Below are 23169 nucleotides of genomic sequence, written 5' to 3' on the forward strand. Positions count from 1 at the left end.
AAAGCAGGGTCGCTCCATAGGCCCTGCTGAGAAACAGATTCCTGTGGCTTCTCTTCTCCATGAACTGTTTCCCCTCCAAGTGGGTTTGCTTGTTTTCCTCTTCCTTACAGATTCTCCTTTCCTTTCATGTCATGTCTTTTAGATTGTAAGCCCAAGAAAAGGGGCTGCCTTCTTTTACTGCCTGCTGTTGCTCTCAGGCTACTCGCTTTTACTCCCAAACAGCTGTGGGAGACTTTTTAGCTGGGGTGTGTGTGTGTGTGGGGGGGGGGAATGCTAGCAATAAATACATACGTTAATTAATCGCCAGTCAGCAAAGACGATTCTAATTGTGGAGACAGAAGAAAGCCAGAAATAATAGGCAACCACAGGCTCTACTGAGCTTTATCTTTTAATAAGACTGTCAAAGCAGATGGACTTGCCCTTTTTCTCATTGTTCTGAAGCACTGCTGCTGACCTTATAGCATTATCTTTCTCAAAAATAATGCAAAACATGCTTCAGACCTTTGCTCCTATATCTGCCCGCAATAATCATATACCCTAAAAGGGTATTTTTTTCGGGGGCAGAAGCGCTGAAGGGAAATGCATGCAAAAACAATCTCCATTGTCTGTTTCTTCTCTAAAGCAAAAGCAATTAGATTTGCGAGGATAGCGCTCTTTCTCTCACAACCCAGGTTTCTCATTGCATTAGTCTGTGTAATTTTCAGATCTCTGCTCGTGAAGCCAAAGTGCAATTTATGCTAGTGGGTGTTTCCAGAGAACACTGGCCCTTGAACATATGCTATGGGGATCGGAGGCATGGCTGGTCAGAAAGAAAGCCTTGGCGCCCTCCCCGCTTCAGTCACAGTGCTGCAAACAGATACCAGTCGAATATACGAAGCTGGAAAACACCGCCCTGTTCTGTAAAACAAACCCACTCAGGCCCAGCCCTGCCATTAGGCAGAGTGAGCCTCAGGCAGCAGATGCTTGGGGGGAGGGGGCAGATTCTAGGTGTTGGGAAGATGGATGAGTCCCCTATATCCTGCACCGCTTCTTCCCCCAAGCTAGACCGCTGTTCTTAAGTGTGGTGGACAGCACTGCCCGGTCGCCAGCTTCAAAGTAAGGTTTATCTGCCAGTCTGGTTGGCTTTTGTATGTGGAATGGCAAGGAGGGCGCCATCTTGTCCTTTGCCTCAGGCAGAAATCACTCTGGGGACGCCTCATCTATGCACAAGAAATACCTCACAGTCTTCACCCTTCAAAAGGAATAACCGTTCCCACAAGACTGGAGAGGAAATGCCTTCTTCCAGAACCTGCAGGATCGTGCCAAGAATAGCGATAGAACACACTCGGCAAGTAATACATGGTGGTGAAGTAGTGGAAAAACAAAAGAGTTTTCCTCAGTTCCAGAGGCTGAAAGGCAGGCTGAGATTGATGAGAGAGCACCAAATGTTCCCAAGGAAATCATACTTTTTTGTGGTTTCTCCCTGATGAATTACAGAGACCTGCCAACAGCACCCTGGTGTGAAATGAGGACTGGGAGAGGGAGAGGGAATCTTGAACAAGCACTTTCCAAAATGTCTAATGAAACACAGTTTGGGACCCCACACTAAGGGGTGGGAGTTAAAGACTCCAATTCCTCTTGGCAAAGGAGGGAGGGGTAGGGTTGTTAGGCCTACGTGGCCCCCATCCTGCTCTGCCTTCTGCAAGATAGGAGCTAAGCACCCACCCTCCTCCTTCACCCTTCCCTGCACAGGAAGTTGTGAGATAGTAAGGGCAGGACTTTGGGACAGGCGCCCAGTGTCCCACCAAGCACTGTGGGCAGCAGGATTCCCCAATACAACAGGGCTAGCTTCTTGCCATGTTCTGAACTTAGCAAAGGAAAATGCACTACCACCTCAAGTGGGGAGGGTGCCTGAGACCAAAATGGCTCAGGAAGGTCTAAAATTCATGCAATCAATTTCAATTTTGTATGACCCACCCTCCCGCTGACCCCCAAATTGGCAAATATCATTTCCCCACAAAAGCTGCCTTCTCTGTTTTAATCTGTCTGCCATCTCCTTCATATCTTGTTGTCCTTCGCAAGTGCCCTAAAAGCTTGTGGCAGCTTATGCACTGCTCTGAACAAAGAAGTGATTTCTACTGTAAAAATTACATTCATTTCTCCACTGGTTTTTGCTTCCACCAAAGCCATGTGGCTCCTGGAAGTTTGCCCACAAGAAATGCAAGGAAGGGAAGGAAACATTTCGCGCTAGAAAATGTTCCCCACCTCCACTTTAAATGAAAGAGGGATAGCTCTGGCTGAAAGAAAGAAAATGTGTCTGCTAATCAGTCTGAAAGCCAAGGTACTTGCCTATTGCCAAAGTCATTGTTTTGAGTTTGTCTCTGACCAGTTTCACAACCATCCCCTTCTGAATTGGGGTCGAGCGGCAACACAGCACAGAGCGGCACCTCCTGGCTAGCGAAAGGAATTTGTCCTGCAGGCCTTTCTCGAGGGCATAGGCCAAGGTCCTTCCATCAACCACCAAGCCCAAGTTGGGATGCACCAAGGGTGATGGCGGCACATAGAGAGGGGTGAACCTCACTTGCGAGTTCCCGGTAGGTTTTTCAGCCACTTCGTTCGAACATTTAGACTCGATGCGCTTCAAGTGTTGCTCCAGCAATGTGGCACACATTTCCTAGAATAAAAGACAATAAGAAATTGAGTGTGTGGAGTTACAGCGAGAAGAAAAAAGAGGCAAGCTCTGGGTTTTGCTCCATGATCTCGATTTGCTTTACTTGAGAAATTCCTAATTTCTTTAAATCAGTGTTATCCAAAGCAACATATAAATGAAAACCACCAGAATAAGGACAGCCACTCAGAAGGAGGGGAGGGGAGAGATTGGAAGATTAAAAAAGAAAACAGCATTAGAACTTTGCAGAAGAGCTTCCATATGCAATGGTCATCTTCACTGGGAGGATTTTTAAGCAGAGGTTGGATGGCCATCTGTCCTGGGTGCTTTAGCTGAGATTCCTGCATTACAGGACGGGTTAGACTAGATGACCGTCAGGGTCCCTTTCAACTCTATAATTCCGTGATTCAAAGTCAAGCACATCCCTTTCGGACATTTTACCTCCAGGCCAGGCTGGCAGAACTTGCAATCTGAACACAGCCGATCACACATTTAATGTGGCCTAACAGATGGAGGGGGGATGCGGGTGCTGCTGTGGTATACACCACAGAGCCTAGGACTTGCCGATCAGAAGGTTGGTAGTTTGAATCCCTGTGACGGGGTGAGCTCCCGTTGCTCAGTCCCGGCTCCTGCCAACCTAGCAGTTCAAAAGCACATCAAAGTGCAAGTAGATAAATAGATACCGCTCAGGCGGGAAGGTAAACGGCGTTTCTGTGCGCTGCTCTGGTTCACCAGAAGCGGCTTAGTCATGCTGGCCACATGACCCGGAAGCTGTATGCCGGCTCCCTTGGGCAATAAAGCGAGATGAGCGCCGCAACCCCAGAGTCGGCCACGACTGAACCTAATGGCCAGGGGTCCCTTTACCTTTACCAGATGGAGGACAATCACTGCAGCAAAAAATGAGGTTTATCAAGCCTTCCCAGGGCAGGGTGGCATCCACGCATGGCTGGAAGGCTGTGCTTGGCTTGGTAGCTCACATATTACACTGGAATGTCTAGGTATACATGTTTAGTAAGCCTCCAGCATGGACAGACATGCTATGAAAGGCTGAGAGCCTGCTAGATTTACAAGACCCAGCACTGCACGGCAATGTCACCATACCGGCGAATCAGCATTCAAGGTGATGATTTCTTCGTCGTGGTCCAACAGCTTGCAGGCATAAGCAATATTAACGGCTGTTTCCTGTTTGTCTCCAGTTAGAACCCAGATCTGCAGCCCAGCCTTACGCAGGTTTGCAATGGTTTCTGGAACTCCATCCTGTAAACGGTCCTCAATGCCAGTCGCACCTACGACACAAAGCAAACAGAAGCAAAAATAAAACCAGGACTTAAATAGATAACCACACACACTTAACCTTGTGTATTTGGGAGCTGGGAGAGTGACAGTGCCACCCCTACACCACCGTAGGGACTGCCGCTGCAGTGGATTCTTCCGGTAAGGAAAGAGGAAGGGATGAGTCCTCACCAAAGAAGACTAGATAAGTAAGATAATGGACTATGCAGAACTGGAAAAATTAAGAGAATCTAATGATGAGTGTTTTATGGAAGAATGGATGCCTTTTTCAGACCACGTGAAGAAATATAGTATGATGAACTCGCGAGGTAGGATTTGAGGTATGAGTAACAGAAGTAATTACCGTATTTTTCGCTCTATAACACGCACCTGACCATAACACGCACATAGTTTTTAGAGGAGGAAAACAAGAAAAAAAAATATTCTAAATGAAACAGCAGATGTATGATTTTTTTGGTTCATGCTGTGGCCACAGACATGTGATCTGACGGTGAGTTTGGGGTAGCCCAATGCAAAAATCCTGAGGATCCATGTGGATCCGTGCTTTGTAACCATGTTTTAAGTGGGGAGGGAAGGAAAAGCACTCAAGGGACAAGGAGCACGTGTGGGGTGGGTGGAGAAGGATGCTGTTAATAATGCAGACTCTCTGTCCCTCTCTCCTCCCCACTCAGCGGCTCTTCCCCCGCTTTCCTGTTTCAAAGCAAGCCACGGAGGAGGGAAGGAAGGGGAACAATGGATCCTCTGCTCACGCCTGCAGCAGATCCCCCCGCCATCTGTAGGCATTCGCTCCATAACATGCACAGACATTTCCCCTTACTTTCTAGGAGGAAAAAAGTGAGTGTTATGGTGCAAAAAATACGGTATATCATATTGTGGTTATGATTTAATAGACAGAAGACAGGGCAGAAGGGGAGAAACAACAACTCCATGGAAAACGGGGCAGGAAGTCGACAAAAATAAAAGACAAAATTGTGTTTTGATTGTATATGTCAAAAATGTTGAAACTTAACAAAGTATAATTAAAAGAAAAAGAAAGAGGAGGGGATTTTTGCAGTTCCTCTCTCCCCCTGAAGCTCTCATTGACCCTTAAAAAGCATGTTGATGGATCCTACAGAACAAGGTGAAAGGTGGTTGTCAATGGAGTTAACAGGCACTGACTGGCTCAGAAGCTGTTCTGTGACTGAGGGCTCCACTTGAATTCCCCCTTTACAGTCATACCTCGGGTTGTAAATGCCGTGGGTTGCGCGTTTTCAGGTTACGGACTGCGCCGAACCCGGAAGTACCAGAACAGGTTACTTCCGGATTTTGGCACTTGTGCAGAAGAGCTAAATTGTGCTTTGTGCATAAGCGCTGAATTGCAACAGGCGTGTGCGCAGACGCAGCACTGTGTATTGCCTCCGACACGGATCACATTCGCAACCCGAGGTATGACTGTGTTATGTGGGACTAGGGGGACTAGGAAAATCAAAAGCGCAATCAGGTGTTCCAGAATTTGCTGCATCCATGTCAGCTGATATACCACCTGACTGCAAGTAATTCCAGAGATTAATGGCAACCACTGAGAGATTGCGCCTCAAATTCACCCTCTCAATTGCTAGGCACACGCTTTTCCTTCCTGCTTGCTGTTACCTAGAAGATGCAAATCAGTCTCTATCCGCACGGCTGACTGGAACAGCAGCTCTTCCCGGTTGTCGATGGAAGATTCTGCTTCAATGTGACTTTTTAACCAGCAGGAATAGTCTTCCTTGCTGAGGACCTGTTGAAGAAGGAAAGAAAGAGGGAGGGAGGCAAGGAGGAGGAACATTCACATCAAAGGAACATAAAAGGCCACAGACCAGCACAGAGACACCGAATGAAAAACCCCATGGTTTCAGTAGGTTTGAAAATACCTCATGCTGTGTTATATATGTGTGTGTGTGTGTATGTGTGTGTGTGTGTATATATATATATATAAATAAATAAATAAAATAACAACCCCCTCCCCATTCCCCATATATGTGAGATCCCCGCCCCCAAATGAATTTAGGAGGTTTCAGGCACTTACTTTCTTTGCAATGCACAAAGTTCTCAGCCCATCAGCAGCATAAAGATTAAGAAAATTCTGAGTTTTGCTTCGGATTTTCTTTTGATGTCTGTCTCGAGGGTCATCTGGAAATGTTTTTTTTTAAAAAAGCAAAACACTTAAAAATTATTAAATACCAGTAATTTTGTAGTCTAAAAATGAACGATCCTTTTCTCTCCCTTGTGGCTGGAAACAAAAGCCATATATATAATAGAAACACTAATATCCCCCTGGAAACCCCAAATCTTCCTGCTGAAAGGCAAGTATTTTGTGTATGCCACATAGTTTTTCTCTTATTTAAAAATGTGCCAAAGAGTCTTGTATTATTATTTTTTAATGTTTAATTTCTGTTCAGCTGCTTGCATTGATATAGCTACAGGTGTATCATTTATTCCATGAGAAGGACATGTCTGTCCTACTTTATTGGTTGCAATCCTATTTCTACAAAATGAGTTGTGCTGGGTTGCACTAATGTAGCTCACTATGGGGGGAATCAAAGAGATGGAACTAGGGTGGTACATAGACAATGGGCCTCAGATGCCACCAAGACCATGTACCTATGGAATGTTTTGATTTTCTGGACAATACTGGAGTTTTATTAACTTTGCTTCTAAGCTTTGAGGTTGGTTTGTTTTTTTGTTAAGGAAAAGTAGGTAGAAGAGACGATAACAAGGGGAGGGACAGAAAGAAATGCACTGATATGGATTTGGAGTTTTGAGCCTTCATCGCATAGCATCAACTTTAGCTTGGTTGCTTTGCTGAATTTGTTAATACTTACACTGGGTGGCATTTTGTTATTTTTAGATGTATTACTTAAATTATCTCTGGTGAGCCATCAGAGGTCTTCACAAAATGGAGTAGAAACCATCTCTCTCTCTCACCATATATATATATATATATATATATATGCTTCCGTAGATTTTCACGGGTACAGGAATGCAGGTTTTGGTGTCCTCGGGTGTCTTCCCGTGCCTAGACACCCCAACTTTTACACGGGAAGACACCCGAGGACACCAAAACCTGCATATATATATATATATATATATATATATATATATATGGGCTAAAAACTTGTTTCTGTGACAAATAATCCTCCATTTCCCAGGATTCTCTAACCTAAGCCAATTACAATATTCAGTTCCGTGTTGTTACTGAATAAATGAGCATTATAAATTGTTCATATTTTAAATAGTAATAATAAGACGTGATTGCATTTGTCACCACACATTTCTTTAACTAGTGCTCTCTTTCAGCTAGCAAGAAACAGACATTCTGAAGCAGGTTTTTTTAGGTTGCAAGATCTAAGTAGCATATCAGTATTGGGAAGCTTACTTTCAGTGCTAGAATGACAAACGGTTCTTAATTCTGTGGTCCTAATCTAACTTACGTATGTGAAGGACAAAAAGTCCAAGCTTGCATATTTGTTTATTTTATTAAAAAAATAATGCAGAACGAAAACGATTTCACGGCAATTTGCTCTAGTGTTTTCCAGTAATATTAAGTTAATTATGGTAGGAAATTTATGCTGAAACCAACATTTGCTGTCAGACTAAAGGACTGAAGTTCACGGATCCACAAGTTGCAAATGTGTCAAAGAAAACAATCCAATTTGACTAGCAAATCCGAAGTACAGAGTTCATTTCAGCCTCATATTTTATTGGCGACATCAAAGCATCGACTACAGAACATCGCCACTTTTTATTGATTTCAGATCCCCCCTGCTTAAGTGCAGAACACAAATCTCTGCAAATGGACAGGAAAACTGCTCCAAATATAAAAATTCTGGGAAAAAATAACCCAGCACAATACATTGAATACTAGAGCGAGTGAAAGCTCATCCATTTTTAGATTTGTTCAGCCAAAGGGCCGATACCTCACTGTCAGGTTGCTGCTTCTAAAGAGATCATAAAGACAGAAGATGCTACGAACATAGTTCCTCAAAAAAAATTACAGCAGGGCACAAATCTATCTGTGTTGTGGCAGAGAAAGTCAGCCCTAAGCTGTTATGCTTTTTTCCATAACCCGAGAGGGGAAGTTTGTACCTGAAGAGCAGGGCAGAAGGAGATCCATGATAGCCGAATCCGCTCCTTTAGTGTAAACATTGATCTCATCGGTGAGAGGATGCCTGACCACCACAGACATCCGTTTCCGGATGGAATCGAAGCCCAGAATGTGCAAGAGTTCAAAGGTCAGTCTCCCCAGGTGAGGCAGCTCTACAGAGACCTGGTCAGGAAGCCTACCAACCAAAGCGCAGTCGTAGGCTCTTGCCGCATAGACAAGGGCGGCTTCGTCTGGGCTCTCTGCCTCGTAGCGCAGTTCACCCTCTCTCGGCCCATTGCCCAGTGTCCATTTGGGCTGCTGGGAACCGTAGCTATTGTTATTCACCTGGGCAGAGTTGGCTAGCTTTTCTTCTTCGTTGAGTAAAGTGCTTTCCGTGGATGCGGACGAGATCATGCTGGAACCAGCTCGCTGTGTCGATTTGCTGGTGGCCAGGCTGGACGAGCTGCTGTTGTTGGAGCCGGACGTCAGGCGGCTGGGCGTGAGTCTCCGAATGAAGTCCTCGATGGTCTTGACGGGAGACTTCAGCTCAAATCTGATCCGGACCTTAAGAAACGAGGACCAAAAATGATGTACAGGTGGTATTTAACTCCTAGTAAATAAGCAAAAATGTCTAAAACATGCTCAAATGTATGCTGGAAATGTAAGGGAAAAGAAGGCACCTTTTATCATATGTGGTGGAATTGTAAGGTAGTAAAAGGATTTTGGGAAATGATATATAATGAATTGAAAAAGAATGTTTTAAATAACCTTTGTTAAAAAGCCTGAAGCCTTCCTTTTAGGAATTCTAGGTGCCGAAATCCCAAAGGAGCAGAAAAAAATATTTATGTATGCAACCACAGCTGCACAGATGTTACCCGCCCAGAAATGGAAAGAAGATAAAGTTCCTACCAGAGAAGAATGGCTGGTGAAGTTAATGGACCATGCTGAAATGGCTAAAATGACCGGAAGAGTCAGAAATAAATTTCAATAAGGAATGAGGAAAATTTATAACTTATCTTAAAGACCATTGTAAACAGTTAAAATTGTTAGGAGGATTGGAATATCACTTGTAGTTTAAGATTGATTCAGGATATAAAGGAAGAAGTAAAGGGTTTGGATTTTTATAAAAGATGCGGAATTGATTAATAATAGGACCCACTAAAGGGGAGGATGGAAGTCCAGGAGATTCCTCAGAATCTTGTTTTTATTATTTATGTTTGATATATTTCTGCAAAATTTTAAGTTGAAAAACCAAATAAATAAATTTATAAAAAGAAAAAGAAACAAGGAGCAACCACCAAGAAGGGAGACTTGGGTGAGAAATCAGCCTATGTAAATCTGACAGTGCAAATTAATAGAAGCAGAGCACAGCGGATGCTTTGCACACATTTCTGGAGCTAATAAAAGGCTTCCAAAAGCAAAAAATAAAAACAGCGCACGAGGTTATTCCACAGCAGGCACAGAAACCTGTGGCCCTCCAGATGTTAGAATTGTAGAGTTGGAAGGGAACCTGAGGATAATCTAGTCCAACCCCCTGCAATGCGCGAATATGCAGCTGTCTCATACGGGGATCGAACCTGCAACCTTGGAATTATCAGCACCATGCTCTAACCAACAGCATAAACCGTCACCATTGGCCACGATGGCTGGGGCTGATGGGAGTTGGAGCCCAACAACACTGCTGTGGTTATATTTTTAAAAACTCAATAGTCCAAGCATCTGCCCCTTTTCATCCTTTCTTGCCCTATCTGACTTTGACGGTGCAGCCATCAGGAGCAGGCACAAGCCCTAGGCACGAATAACTGTTGTCAGCCACGCGAATCCTTAAATGAGATGTACACAAATATATCGCCTTTCTCCCAATGTAGTATTCTTTGTTTGTTTAACAAAATTTATATGATGCTAAATTGTTAGAAACAAAAGCTCCAAGTGGTTTAAAATCATCCTTGTATTGCCTGAAAAGAGGAATAATCAGACATTGGTCGTCCCCCCCAATACGGCTCCAGTGTAGGGTTCTTTGCAATTAAATTTAATGAGATCAACGCTGCCCTTGACAAAGTCCATGGAAATGGCAGTAAATATGCCTGGGAGGACATGCTCAGGATCAAACTATACTTTTTCAGGAGTCAGAGCCATTATCTCTGTAGGGATTCTTTCAGAGTGGACACACCAATGTCTGCAGAAGCAAGAGTCGCAGCTGCCCACAAACATCTGGTTGGCCACTGTGAGCACAGGATGAGGGACTAGAACTAGATGGGCCATCACGACTGATCCAGCAGCCTCTTCTTAGGTTTTCACATCACGGCTTTCAAAAATCTATCCTAAAGCAGGCTTAAGTTTCTTTGCTCGGTTTCTCCCCTGTCAGGGAACTGCCATCCGCTGAGAGGCAAGAGGTGGAAGGGCAGTTGTGTTACAGGGAGCCTCTGAAGATCGTGCGAAGCAGCTCTTCCTCCGGTGAGGAAGGGATGCAGGGATCAGAAGATGCTAGAGAGAGCCACAACACCGAGCCTGAGCAAGGCGGAGGGGAGGAAAATCCCCCTTTGCCAGCGCCCTCCCTGCGCAGTCGGTTCGCACGGAGAGAGGGGAGGAGAAGGCTGGGTGTCAAATGACTGCTATGCTGGGGAAAATTTAAGGACCGCCCACTCCCAGATTCTGCTAGCGAATGAGCAGACATGGACTTGAGACACTCTGCACTGTAAATGTCTTGTACAGATTAATAAAACCTGGGAAAGATTGGTGGGAGTCTTGCCTGTTCGCTCTCGAGCAACCACGGCGGCACCTAACATCCCCTAACCTACCTTCTGCCGCGGCTGGTTCGGAGAGGTGACGACCACCGTATTGCAAATGGTCAGCGCTATGAAAAAGTCAAAGATGTCAGAGAGTTCGGGGGACAGCTGCGATAACGGTCGGTCGTGGCTCCTCGTGATCTCCAGGTAGCTCGCACACTCGTCGACCTTCTGCAGCAAATGAGGATCTGGCGTGATATCTTTTTCCTGGAATCGAAAGACAGGCAAAGTGAATCCCTTGCAGGTTGGCGCATTTCGAAGGCACCCTTTTCCAAGTCTCCAGGCTGAGCTTGTTCTGCAGATGTGCTCTGTCAAGCATATCTCTCATAATCCCATCTGTGCCTTTGGAGAAACCCACTTTTTCTTGCCCCACGGAATATCGCAATTCAAGCCCTGTGCTTTATAAATACCGTTTTCCAGTATGCAAGGGTGGTGGGGGTGGGATAATCTTCCCCATGGCTTGCGAACACTCTGAAGCAAAGTAATGACCATTCCTTGTTTACATCGGGGTACATAATCCTAAGAGTAACCTGAAAGCAACAATGTTTGACCGTGCACCTGCCAATCATCTTTAGAGAAGTTTTCAGCTAAGACCGTTGGCGGTATGTGTATTGATTCAAACGCCAATATGTTTTCGCTTCTCCAAAACAAACTGTAATACCCAGTAATTCTGAAGCTTGTGTTAGTGCAGTTGTATTGCAGAAAGGGTGAGCAGAAGGTAGGCTAGGGTCAGGCTTCAGGGACTCAACTTCCTCCCCCCCCCCCCTTTGGCAGGAGATAAACAGAACAAAGCGAAAGGAGTCTATTACTAGTTAGAGATTTTAATGAACACAGCAAGAGAACAAAGAATCCATTCCTAGGGATGAAGGTGCTCCCAATTAAGGGATCCCCCCACTTCCCCCCTAGTCACCCCCGTCACTTATGTGTCTTGCAACCTGATCTCGCAACCACTGTGCTTTCTGTGCTGTCATCTTATCTGCTCTCCTTGAACTTGGGCTGAGCGGATGAATGCTTTCCAGAGAAATTGAGTCTGTTAACTCTCTCTCTTTCCCAGTTCTTCTTCTAGCTGTTCACCACCCAGTTCTTCCCAACTTCTGTCTTCTGAACTATGCCCCTCTGCAAACCACTGCTCCAAATCTATACTGTCCCATTGCTCCTGGGAAGATTCAGAATCCGGATTGGGAGCAGGGAGAGCCTCCTACCATTCATCTTCAGTGCAGACCTCCTCAGCACGATCCCTGACAGCCAGGATTTACTGGTAGATCGGTGGGTGAGCTGCAGTAGATCAGCAAGGGCTACCAACGCCCAGTAATTTAAAATAGCAATGGCCCTAGTGAGGAGTAAACTACAGTTCCCGGACCCTTGGGTGGGGGGGGGGCGTGTACTTTATAGGTTTGGTGTGTATGCAGTCAGTAACCATCATAAAAATCAGGAGAGGCCTGCTCCTTTATCAAATTACAGTGGTACCTCAGGTTAAGTACTTAATTCGTTCTGGAGGTCCGTTCTTAACCTGAAACTGTTCTTAATCTGAAGCACCACTTTAGCTAATGGGGCCTTCTGCTGCCACCAGGCTGCCGGAGCACAATTTCTGTCTCATCATGAAGCAAAGTTCTTAACCTGAAGCACTATTTCTGGGTTAGCGGAGTCTGTAACCTGAAGCGTATGTAACCCGAGGTACCACTGTAGTGTCTCATGACCCTTTCAGGAATCAGTCTCCATGCCAAACACCACTGTTGCTGGCATTTTCTCTTTTATCAGATGCTCTAACCAGGCCTTCCTCCTTCAGAATTTTCTACCTTATGAAAGGACAAAACTTTGTGCATGCTTTTGCAAAGTACAATCCGAAAATTACTCTGCATGTGCCTACCATGAATTGATGCTTCTGTTCCAACTTTTCTGCCTCCTCCCTGTGTCTATCTGGAATCTACTGAGGAATTTGAGGCATTTTAATTCTGCTCCCTCAGCAAAAACCAAACATCAAAGGAGGATACATCAGTCGCTGCGCACAAACTGCATGTGATTTTCTTGCAAAAGTTAGGGATAGCCGCATGACGTCTCTTGCAGCAAAAACAGCTGTAGAGTCTGGTGGCACTTTAAAAGACTGGATTGCGACATAAGCTTTCGTGGACTCGGGCATCTGGCAAGGCAGCTTTTCAAATCCATGAGAGCTCATGCCGTAATAAACAGTGTTTAAGGAGCCACAATGCTCTTCGATTATAAAAATGACTGGCCTCAAAATTTTGGGGGGCAAGGTGGGGAGGTAACGTGCATAAAACCTGCAGAGTGCATAGCAGGAAACAACGTGTTAGAAAACCGAAACATGAAAGATTCTAACAGAGGTATGAGCAGAGGCCTGCACAGCTTGTTGCTCACAAAGCTGAACACAGGTGTCAGGTGTCACTTTGCTTTTGCGGTTCCCCAAAGGGAACAAAACCAAGAAACGTATTGAGTCTGCGGTGGGATGCAGTGTAGATGACTCATGGTTTGCATTTGCATTGGTAAACCACAAGTTGTACAACCCTATTCTAAGTACAGTGGTACCTCAGGTTACATACGCTTCAGGTTACAGACTCCGCTAACCCAGAAATAGTGCTTCAGGGAAAGAACTTTGCTTCAGGATGAGAACAGAAATCGGGCTCCGGTGGCGCGGCAGCAGCAGGAGGCCCCATTAGCTAAAGTGGTGCTTCAGGTTAAGAACAGTTTCAGGTTAAGTACGGACCTCCGGAACGAATTAAGTACTTAATCTGAGATACCACTGTACAACTAACGTTCCATCAAAAGTATACATTTAAAGCAGTATCATAGTACTTTAGATTGGTCATGTATTCTCCCAAAGAATCCTGGGAAATATAGTCTGGTTAGGGCAGAGGCTTTCAACCTTTTTGAGGCCACGGCTCCCTTGACCATCTACATTCCTTCTGCAGCACCCCTGTGGGGCTCAGGAGCCCAGTTATGTCACTCAGTCTTTTTCAAACAGCCTCCCTCATGGAGCGTTCCCTTAGCCGTCTCTCCTCTCTCCTTGTGAGTCCTCTGAGCAGCCACAGCTGCCACCTCTGGTCTCTGAGCTGCCACCCGCTACCCCAAAGAGAGATGCCTCCTCACACTGCCTCACTGAGGCCTGGGAAGCACCTCCTGGCCAGCCCCAGAGGCACCATTCACCTGGGGAGCTTGAAGCCAGGGCTCCCACAACAAACAGCTGTGCAAGCCTTTGGGAGGCAGAGATGCAAGAGGGCATCAGAGGAGGGAGGGAAGGAAAGAGGGACAGAGGACAGTGTTGCCTGTGGCACCCCTGGCCATCATTCAAGGCACCCCAGGGGGGCATGACACACTGGTTAATAAAGGGAAGTTTTCCTTCTGCACATAACTGTGGCCTTATGGGAAGTCTTGCTATGGGAAGCATTGCTTCTTTTCTCTTGCATTCTGGGAACTCTCGCTCATGATCTTTTCTCTGTTTCTGCACACACTGTACGAACCTGTTCCAAACACCAAGACATTCTTTCCTTTGCTCAATTCATCTTAAGTTCATGTTGACCTGTTCTCAGTGCATAGCTGACCACAGCTACGGAACTCGATTGTTATATGTTATGATCAATCATTAGTAATTGTTTTATGCTATATTAATCTTTAGTTACAAATTAATTAGGAGGCTTCATGCCTGTCTAGTCCCAACCTCGTTTCCCAGCCTTTAATCTACCAGTGATTAATGTTCACATGTAATTCCCACCCCTCACATGTAATTCCCGCCTTGCATTTGCATTAACCAATAGGCAATGAGTTTCTTTGTGTTTGTATCAACCAATCAACCACAAGTACACCTGTGGCAATGTTTGTGATATTCAATAAAAGAGAGTTCCCGGGACTTCCCCGGCAGACGCCTCTCACATGACACCTACTACTCGTCTCCCGTGATTTTCATTCCTACATCTGGTGACCCCGACGTGCCAGATCCCTTACGCAGCCTAGCACCTGTACTTCACTCGACTGGAAAAGTCTCAGCGCGCTAAGCCACTGGCTTAGGGTGTTGAGTGTTGCTAGGAGACCCCTATTCCCCTCACAGAGCTACGATTCCCAGAGTAGTTTAACAGGAACTCTGGGAACTGCAGCTCAGGGAGGGGAATAGAGGTCTCTCAGCAACCTTTAGACTTCCCAGGATTCTTTGTGGTAAGCCACAGCTGTCTAAAGTGCTATGATACTGCTTTAAATGTATAGTGCAGATGGGGCCTAGATATGGGAAGATTAAAACAATGGGAAGACCCCAGCATAAAGGGAATACTTACCATGGGGCTACTGAAAGCCGTGTGCTTTGAGAGGATGCTCGCTCTTTTGGCTTCCACTCTGCTCCCCGTGCGCCTATGAGATTTTGTACTCTGGTTCCTGTGGACAACCTTAATGCTCTGGTGACTGCTAATACTATCCCGCTGGGACAATGGCGCCGGTTTAGGGGCAGCTTCTTCATCCTCGGAATCAGCTTCCTGGTACATGGCAATACGTTTTGCTATTGACAAGAAATAACAACAACAAAATTGGCTTGTGGAAGAAATGCAAAAATGAAATAGGAGTACAGAACAGATAAAAAATGCGCTGGGTAACACTGCCAACACAACCAGTGACTAACCCCAAAGGAAAAGTAACACATAGCCTGGTTTCTCAGAGGATGTGATTTGGAGACAATAGATTGACTTAGAAGCCTGGAAGCCCTACTACTGAAATGTCTTCTGTTCTGAGGATGCTAAGTCCTCAGTATGCTGCATTCAGTTGTTTAACTCTTTGGGGAATTAGGAAGTTGGGCACAATCCCCTCTCATTTGCAGGTATGGGCAGCAGAACAGGCACAGGATTAGACACGCCTGGAAATTGTTCGGTTTGGGATGCCTGGCCGTAGCTGTAGATTTCTTACTCCACAAGTACTGGCTGCAAAGCATGCAGGTCAAATTAATTGATAATGGCATTTTAATGCCTTTCAGTAGCTTAATGTCAAAATTACAAGGGTGCCACTGACAGACTATATACAAGCCCTACTTCTGCTCCGGATTTGGCTCTCTAGAACCAAACTGAAATGGAAGAAGACACCCCCAAAAGAAACATACAATGTGGATAAGCGTAAAGCTCGGCTGCAGAGTGTACATCTTACATGTTTAAGGTCCTTGGTTTAATCGCTAGCTTCTCCTGAGAAGAGCTGCAGCTCATTAGGAGAGCATTAGAAGCATAGGAGAGAATTGGAAGCAGAAGGTCGCTGGTTCAATTCCAGGTAGGCCAGGGACAGAGACTTTTTCCTAGCACCCTGGAGATATGCTGCCAGTTGGTGTAGACAATATGACGCTAGGGGGACCAATGGTAGGAAGTGGCATAAGGCAACTTCTTCTGATCCAGCTGAAAACATACGGAAAACAGCTGCCAGCCAGCATCTTGGGCAACAGGGACCAATGGCCTGGCGCTGAGTTGATAAAAATACTCAGTGAAATCAGTTTCTTGTATATGGTGCAGAAGCACTCTACATTCATGTGCTTCCAGATAGCCCAGCCCATGCTGATCTAGATGCTGCTGCTAAGCTGCCATGAAAACACTTAAGAGACAATGAAAGCTTTCCCCAAGAGGCCAGAATCCTTCCTGCTGGGGATACGAAACAGCAAAATCCCAAAGGAAGCCTTGACGGTCTTTATGTATGTGACTACAGTGGGAAGGATTCTCTAAGCTCAGAAATGGAAGGAGGGAAGAAGAACACCTTCAAAGGAAGAAGGTCTGACGGAAGTCTTGGAATATGCAGAGATGGCAAAACGGACGGCACTGATGAACGATACAAATTTAGAATCTCTCAAAGAAAAATGGAAACCATATCTAGCCTATATAAAAAGTCACTTCCTGCATGCAAAGACTACAGCGGGGCTTGAAGTGCAAGAAAACAGCAGAATACATTAAGAAACATGTTATCGATGAGACAGAACCTGAAAGGCGCAATCGTATGTAATCTGGGTTATCAACATTGGTGTTGGGTGAGTGGGAAGCCATTAGTTTTGTTGAATTGGAATACAGTTGTTGAGTAATGAATGTAACATTCTATATGGGGAAAAGAATAAAATATTATGAGAGAGAGAGAGACTGACTATGATAGCTTCAGTTCAGGATATAACTGGCTTGTGGGAAAATGAGCCCACCAGTATCTAACCTCACAGTTGATGACACATGATCAGGAGGAGATCAGGCTTCAGCTTATGTACCACCATCTCTGGTCAGAGATGGAAGTGGAGGGAAGGTTACCTGCATCAGCTAAGGAAGTCTGCATGCACCAATAGCTGTAATACAGGATGTGGTCCTCCAGATGTTGCTGGATTCCAACTCCCATCAGCCACAGCCAGCATGGCCAATCATCACGGCTAGTGAGAAACACCTGGAGGACCACAGGTCCTTCATCCCTTCTGTACCAGTTTAGATGATCATCCCTGCTTCCTCAAAAGATTTCTTGTCTGTCTGAGGAACAAAGAGGCTGCTCATTCTTGCCTTCATTCCATCCTCAACGGTGCAGGAAGGAACCAGGACTCTCTGATAAGCTTCCCACAAAAGTCCCATGCAAACACACCCTACTATGCACTCTGACACCCAGGTGTTGTATTATATGACACTTGCTGGAGAATGAACCATTTGGGTATTACAACGCAACACAGACGAGTCTTAATTGAACATCAACTTTTAATGACTGATATAGACAAAATAATTAGTTATTTAATGCAGTACATGGCTTCCCTCATTTTCTGGCTCAATGTGACAAGGCTATTACATTCTGAAATAGCTCATAAAATCCACCGGAGCCCATTAGAAAACTCCCTTTGCAGTACAGCTTTCCCTAAAGCCACCTACATTATCTGCAGCTCTGCCGGCAAAAGACCAAAAATAAGAATAATAAAATAAACCAGAAAGAGGCCACCAAGATGATTAAAAGCAAACAAACAAAGACAACACATCAGGGAAGATTGGGAACTTTGCCGAGAATTTTGTTCACAGGATATTAATTTAAAATCCGTGGCAAAAGAGGAAATGGGAGGTCAGAGTGTAATAAATGCAACACTGCAAATAGCTGTGAATAATGATTTTCAAAAACCTCACTCCACAAAGGCTCTTCAAAAAAACTCGTTAAGGACTAAAATAGCTTTAAGTCTGGCAGTTATCTATTTGCGGACTACAATGCCAAGTGGTCAAGAGGATTAAAAGAACTTCCTCAGTGATACATTTGAAATGTCATTTCTTTATAGGCGATGGCATAACTGCAATGCATTCCAGATAACATTTATGGATCTACATTAATCTGGATCTGCAGCAAAGGCTTTATATCGGAAATCAAATATTAGGGAGACAATGGCAGCGAATTCGCATTGTTTGTACTAAATGGAACAACAATGGCATAGTACCTCTAGGAACAAGATGGATGCTAAGCCTCAACTGGCAGACTAGCTGGGCTGCCGGCGAATGAATCCTCAACAGCACAGCTACCATCATTAAGGACATGAATGGAGTTGCCAGAGAATATGCCATACGGATGGATCAAGTGCATGGTTTGTTGCTGATCCTGGCTCTTTGCGGCTGTGGTGCACTTGTAAGCCAAGACGACCTTTCCTCAAGCCCTTCTCAAAGAATCTCCATTTTTCCAAATTCATTGCAGCAGCGATGTCTGAACTGGGAGGTGTGCAATTGTAACAGGTGCTCTGTTCTTGTTACTGGCCTTTGAGTTCTCTTCTGGCCTTGCCAAGTTATCTTTTTACCTGAACAAGGCTCTATTTCTATGCTTAGTGAAGTATGGTTGCTGATGGGTCTCCGGAAGATTGAGCGGATGAGACCAAAAGTGCGCCCAGCAGTCCAGAAGGAGGTTTCTACATGTGCTGTAGAGGGAAGTGAGGAGCAGATAGGGCTCATCAACTTGAGAAGGTACACCTCCTTCTGGCAACGCCGGCAGCCAAGCTGAACATATTGCTCTGCTTTCCTTTGGATGACATCAGCAAGGCCGAGAGGGGCAGCCCAGGTACTTAATACACCCTGCCCAGGCTTGAGTCCAGGGGAGGTCACTTGCTGCTGCTAATGCAGTGGTTTGAATTCAGTGCGGGACTCCCTGGTCTTGAATGAGGTAACTGTGCCCCTGAAGGACCAGGTGCGCAGCCTGGGAGTCATTTTGGACTCATAGCTGTCCATGGAGGCGCAGTCAATTCTGTGTCCTGGGCAGCTGTCTACAAGTTCCACCTGGTAAGCAGGCTGAGACCCAACCTGCCCGCAGACTGACTTGCCAGAGTGGTACATGCTCTGGTTATCCCCTGCTGCTTGGACTATTGCAAAGAGCTCTACATGGGGCTACTTTTGAAGGTGACCAGGAAACTACAACTAATCCAGAATGCGGCAGATAGACTGGTGACTGGGAGTGGCTGCTGAGACCATATAACACTGGTCTTGAAAGACCTACATTGGCTCCCAGTACGTTTCCGAGCACAATCCAAAGTGTTAGTGCTGACCTTTAAAGCTCTAATCGGCCTCGGCCCAGTATACCTGAAGGAACGTCTCCACCCCCATCATTCAGTCCAGACACTGAGATCCAGCTCCGAGGGCCTTCTGGTGGTTCCCTCATTGTGAGAAGTGAGGTTACAGGGAACCAGGCAGAGGGCCTTCTTGGTAGTGGAACCCGCCCTGTGGAACGCTCTTCCATCAAATGTCAAGGAAATAAACAATCTGACTTTTAGAAGATATCTGAAGGCAGCACTGTTTAGGGAAGTTTATAGTGTTTGATCATGTTTTTAATATTCTGTTGGGAGCCTCCCAGAATGGCTAGGGTAACCTAGTCAGATGGGCGGCATACAAATAATAAAATTATTATTATTATTCTTACTCATCCCCAGCTGCACACTCCATTGTCTCTCAAGAGAGATGGATGCCAACCAGGTTGCCGCCTCCTCACTCATGATTCATGTCTACATCTTCCATCCACAACTGTGTGGATTGTACTGTAATCCTGATGACATATAGTCCATCATGAAGTGTGTCTTCATCAGCCCAGAAAGGTGCAGGTGCTATCCGCAGCAGAATGGGAGCAACTACAATCATGTCACTCTAGGGCCTAGAGGCATTCTGGACTGAAGAGTGCCCACTGTTTATCCTGCCCACATCTGGTCCCGTACTAGGAATGGCTTGGCTGCCTTCTGGTTCCTAAGACTGAATCCACATCCAAGTATAATTTTGCTTTCCTGTTTTCCCCTCCTGGAATGTGCATGCTTGCCGTTAACTAATAAATGCTGAATTTGCACAATCTTACCTACACACCTATATATCATATAATAGATTTTATGCACAGTGCTGAAAGAAAGAAAGAAAATAAGGAAAGAGAAGAAGAGGCCGGGCGATTCAAAGGGACTGTGATTTAATTGACTTCTAGGATAGCAGAGTTACCAAGTCCCTCTGGGTTTCTGTTGTGACCAAAATAAGCAATGTGCAAACTTTAAAATGCACGGGTGCAAATTTAGAAAGAATAACTGTGTGTGGGGGGGGGGAAGGCACTCATAATTAAAAAGGAAGGATAGATTGGGCACTGCCTAAGAAGGAAAAGGGGTACTAATTGTGTAAAATGCCCTCGTTTCATTAATGATTTGTGCCATTGGAGAATAAATAGTGACACTACAAAATGTGTTCAGGATCCCCCCACCCCATTTCTTCATTTCATCAGTAGCTATGAATGGATGCCAATTGCAAACAAGTCTTAGGCAAGCTCGGCCAGTTCAAAGTTTACTGCTTTGTTTATGAAATATAAAGAAACATGTTACACAGGATTACTCCCACCCTGGACACAACTATTTTTAAAATGTGTTGGAAAAATCTAATTATAGCTCTTCTACATCACATATAGCTTGGCCCTAAGATAATGACTGGCCCTCCTTTTTTTTTGTTGGCAATGGTGCTGCAAGTCTAAAGGATGAGACACCAGTATCTATCTATCTATCTATCTATCTATCTATCTATCTATCTATCTATCTATCTATCTCTGAAGCCATCACATAAACCCTTTAGTGTAGTTTTGCCTCTTGAGTATTGAGCTGGTGACCACTGTGGAGGCAAGCAGGAATGTATGGCCCAACTGTGTCACAGCCAGATCCTGTTCAGTTTAGACATGCCAGAAAAATACTGGGCCCTGTTGTACATGCAACACTAGGTGGCTGGTCACTGATATGATTAGATGTCAGAAACAGATGCTGAGTTTCCACAAGAAGACCAAAGAAAGCTAGGTCATTTGGTATGACAACTTTTTCTGCTGTTTAAGATGCAAAGGGTGTGTTTTTAAGATGCAAATGCTCCTCACATGTATTGCTAAGCTTTCGACACCATGAAAGGCCATTCGATCTGCACTATGACCAACACCACTCAGAACATTAAATTCTCTCTCTGTACCCCACCCCGCCCAACTCAAAAGAAGCAATTTCTATGAACCTTACAGTCCATAAGATGCTACGGTGGGACAACTGCCAGTGTCAATATTTTTATTCCTTGACTCTTGGTGTTCTTGGATTAGCCCCAAACAGAAGGCTCTTTATTAAGAGCAGAGAGGTATGCGCTGTTCAGAAACACACACACGCAGCAACTTGCGAATAAAGCTTATTTCAATCATTCAACGTTTGTTTGTGTGCCTTCATGGATGTTTCGAGGTGGGGCAGGATGGGTGAGCTCAGCAGGTCAGAGCCTAAGATAGGTTAACAAGCTCATTGAGACGGCATCTGTTTCTCACGCAGAGAGGTCCCGCCTGAAGCCCTGGAGAAACTGTCGCTAGCCAGTGTAGATAATACTGAAGGAGATGTACCAATGGCCTGAGTCGCTTTAAGACAGCTTGCTATTTTCCTAAGGTAGTTGCCTGTCTCTCCCAACCCACCAGCCCTGCAGCCGCAAGCACATGCCAAAAGCCTCTGAGTGAGCCATGATGTGAGGGGCTGTGGAAAGAACTGCCTCAAATCAGATGAGGATCTTAAGATAACTTAAGGATGATCATGGGAGGGAAAGGTTCCTCTTTCTCTCTCCCCCTGTGCTCTATCACACGTTGTTTGGGGGCACCTCAAACCCTCCGGAGATGCTTTGTGAGGAGCCAAGAAAAGGACCAGAAACTTTCCTTCCATGGACACCCTTCAGTGAATTGGGGCTTTATTGCTACCTGGCCTGGCATAAGCACCAGTGCCATGCAAGGCAGATGCTGAGGCCTATTGCTGCGAAGAAAATACTGCAAAGTTGTCTTCTTGTTTGAGAGAGAGAGAGAGTAAAGAAGAATCTCAGAAACTTTCTCAGAAAAAAACAACACATTTAATAACTATTGATTCAGCTCTGGCTTACACACCTCAGATCATGAATCTGGCTTTTAAGAAGGGATGGGTAAATCTGTCGATTTTACCCGCCCCCCCTCATAGGTTCTTCTCAATTATTTTTACATTTCTCATGGCGATTCATCAGCATTTCAGTGCAAAGTTCCCTTTATTATATACCTTTAGGCCCCAGGCAAAAATGTTCTTCTTTAACATCTTATATTCCATTTTAATCTGTTTGTGGGATGGGGCGGGGAAGAGAGGGTTATTGGTTTGTGTTTGTTGTTTTTATCATGTATTTTAAGCTTTTTATTGTACTGAACTGCCCTGAGATTTACAGATGAAGGGCAGAATAATAATAATAATAAGCTCAGAATATGCATTTCTCTACTCATTACTTGGCGGCAGAACTGCACTGTAAAATTCAAATGAGTGTGAATTTCACAACTGAATCGTCTGTGTTTCAGTGTGCTTATTGTACAGGAAAGTGCAAATTAGGTGTGTTCACCCTTAAATGTTAAATGCAAACTGAACTGAACCTTTCTACCACCCCACGCCATCGATGAGAGCCAATTTTATGTACATTAAATGAAATGAAAATATATCATACTTGCCATTGGCATCGTGGGAGTACTCTACGCCAGAAACAGTGCACCTTCGGAAAACCATTTTATTCTCGGTAAGAGTTCCAGTCTTGTCTGAAAATATATACTGAATCTGACCTAAATCTTCAGTGATATTCAGAGCACGACACTGTAGCTGAAGATCTGTCTCTTCATCAAATAAATCCTTGTCTTGATGAATAAAAAACACCTGACATATTTTAACGATTTCAATGGAGACGTACAAAGAAATGGGAATAAGAACCTGGAATGCATAAAAATAGAGAGGGTTTTTATATATATATAAAATATCAAAGCTGGCTGAAAAGATGTGTAATTGAATCAACTTGTGATGAAAATTGCCATCTTGTACTGTACCTTTTTTGTTTTTTTTGTTTCTAAAAAGCATTTATATTGTCTGACTTAAAGCCAAC

General features: G+C 44.8%; 1 protein-coding gene and 1 long non-coding RNA gene across 3 annotated transcripts in view; one reads left to right on the top strand and one right to left on the bottom strand.

The window, feature by feature from the left end:
* LOC309367970 overlaps window positions 1–8870 on the top strand; it is a 57155-nt gene extending 48285 nt beyond the window's left edge. Inside the window, exon 3 of the long non-coding RNA XR_014167420.1 lies at window positions 8852–8870. This is a non-coding gene — a long non-coding RNA (uncharacterized lncRNA). The remainder of the gene's footprint in view (window positions 1–8851) is intronic.
* ATP10A (ATPase phospholipid transporting 10A (putative)) overlaps window positions 1–23169 on the bottom strand; it is a 146868-nt gene that overhangs the window by 17754 nt on the left and 105945 nt on the right. For both annotated transcript variants that reach the window (XM_081907524.1, XM_081907523.1), the window contains 8 exons: window positions 22748–23000; window positions 15106–15323; window positions 10841–11035; window positions 8045–8606; window positions 5985–6088; window positions 5570–5696; window positions 3749–3933; window positions 2329–2653 (listed from right to left, as the gene is read on the bottom strand). In XM_081907524.1, coding sequence (XP_081763650.1) covers window positions 2329–2653; window positions 3749–3933; window positions 5570–5696; window positions 5985–6088; window positions 8045–8606; window positions 10841–11035; window positions 15106–15323; window positions 22748–23000 — 1969 coding nt within the window. The remainder of the gene's footprint in view (window positions 1–2328; window positions 2654–3748; window positions 3934–5569; window positions 5697–5984; window positions 6089–8044; window positions 8607–10840; window positions 11036–15105; window positions 15324–22747; window positions 23001–23169) is intronic.

The sequence above is a fragment of the Podarcis melisellensis genome (genome assembly GCF_964234715.1).
Source record: "Podarcis melisellensis genome assembly, chromosome: 4".
NCBI classification, from domain to species: Eukaryota; Metazoa; Chordata; class Lepidosauria; order Squamata; family Lacertidae; genus Podarcis; species Podarcis melisellensis.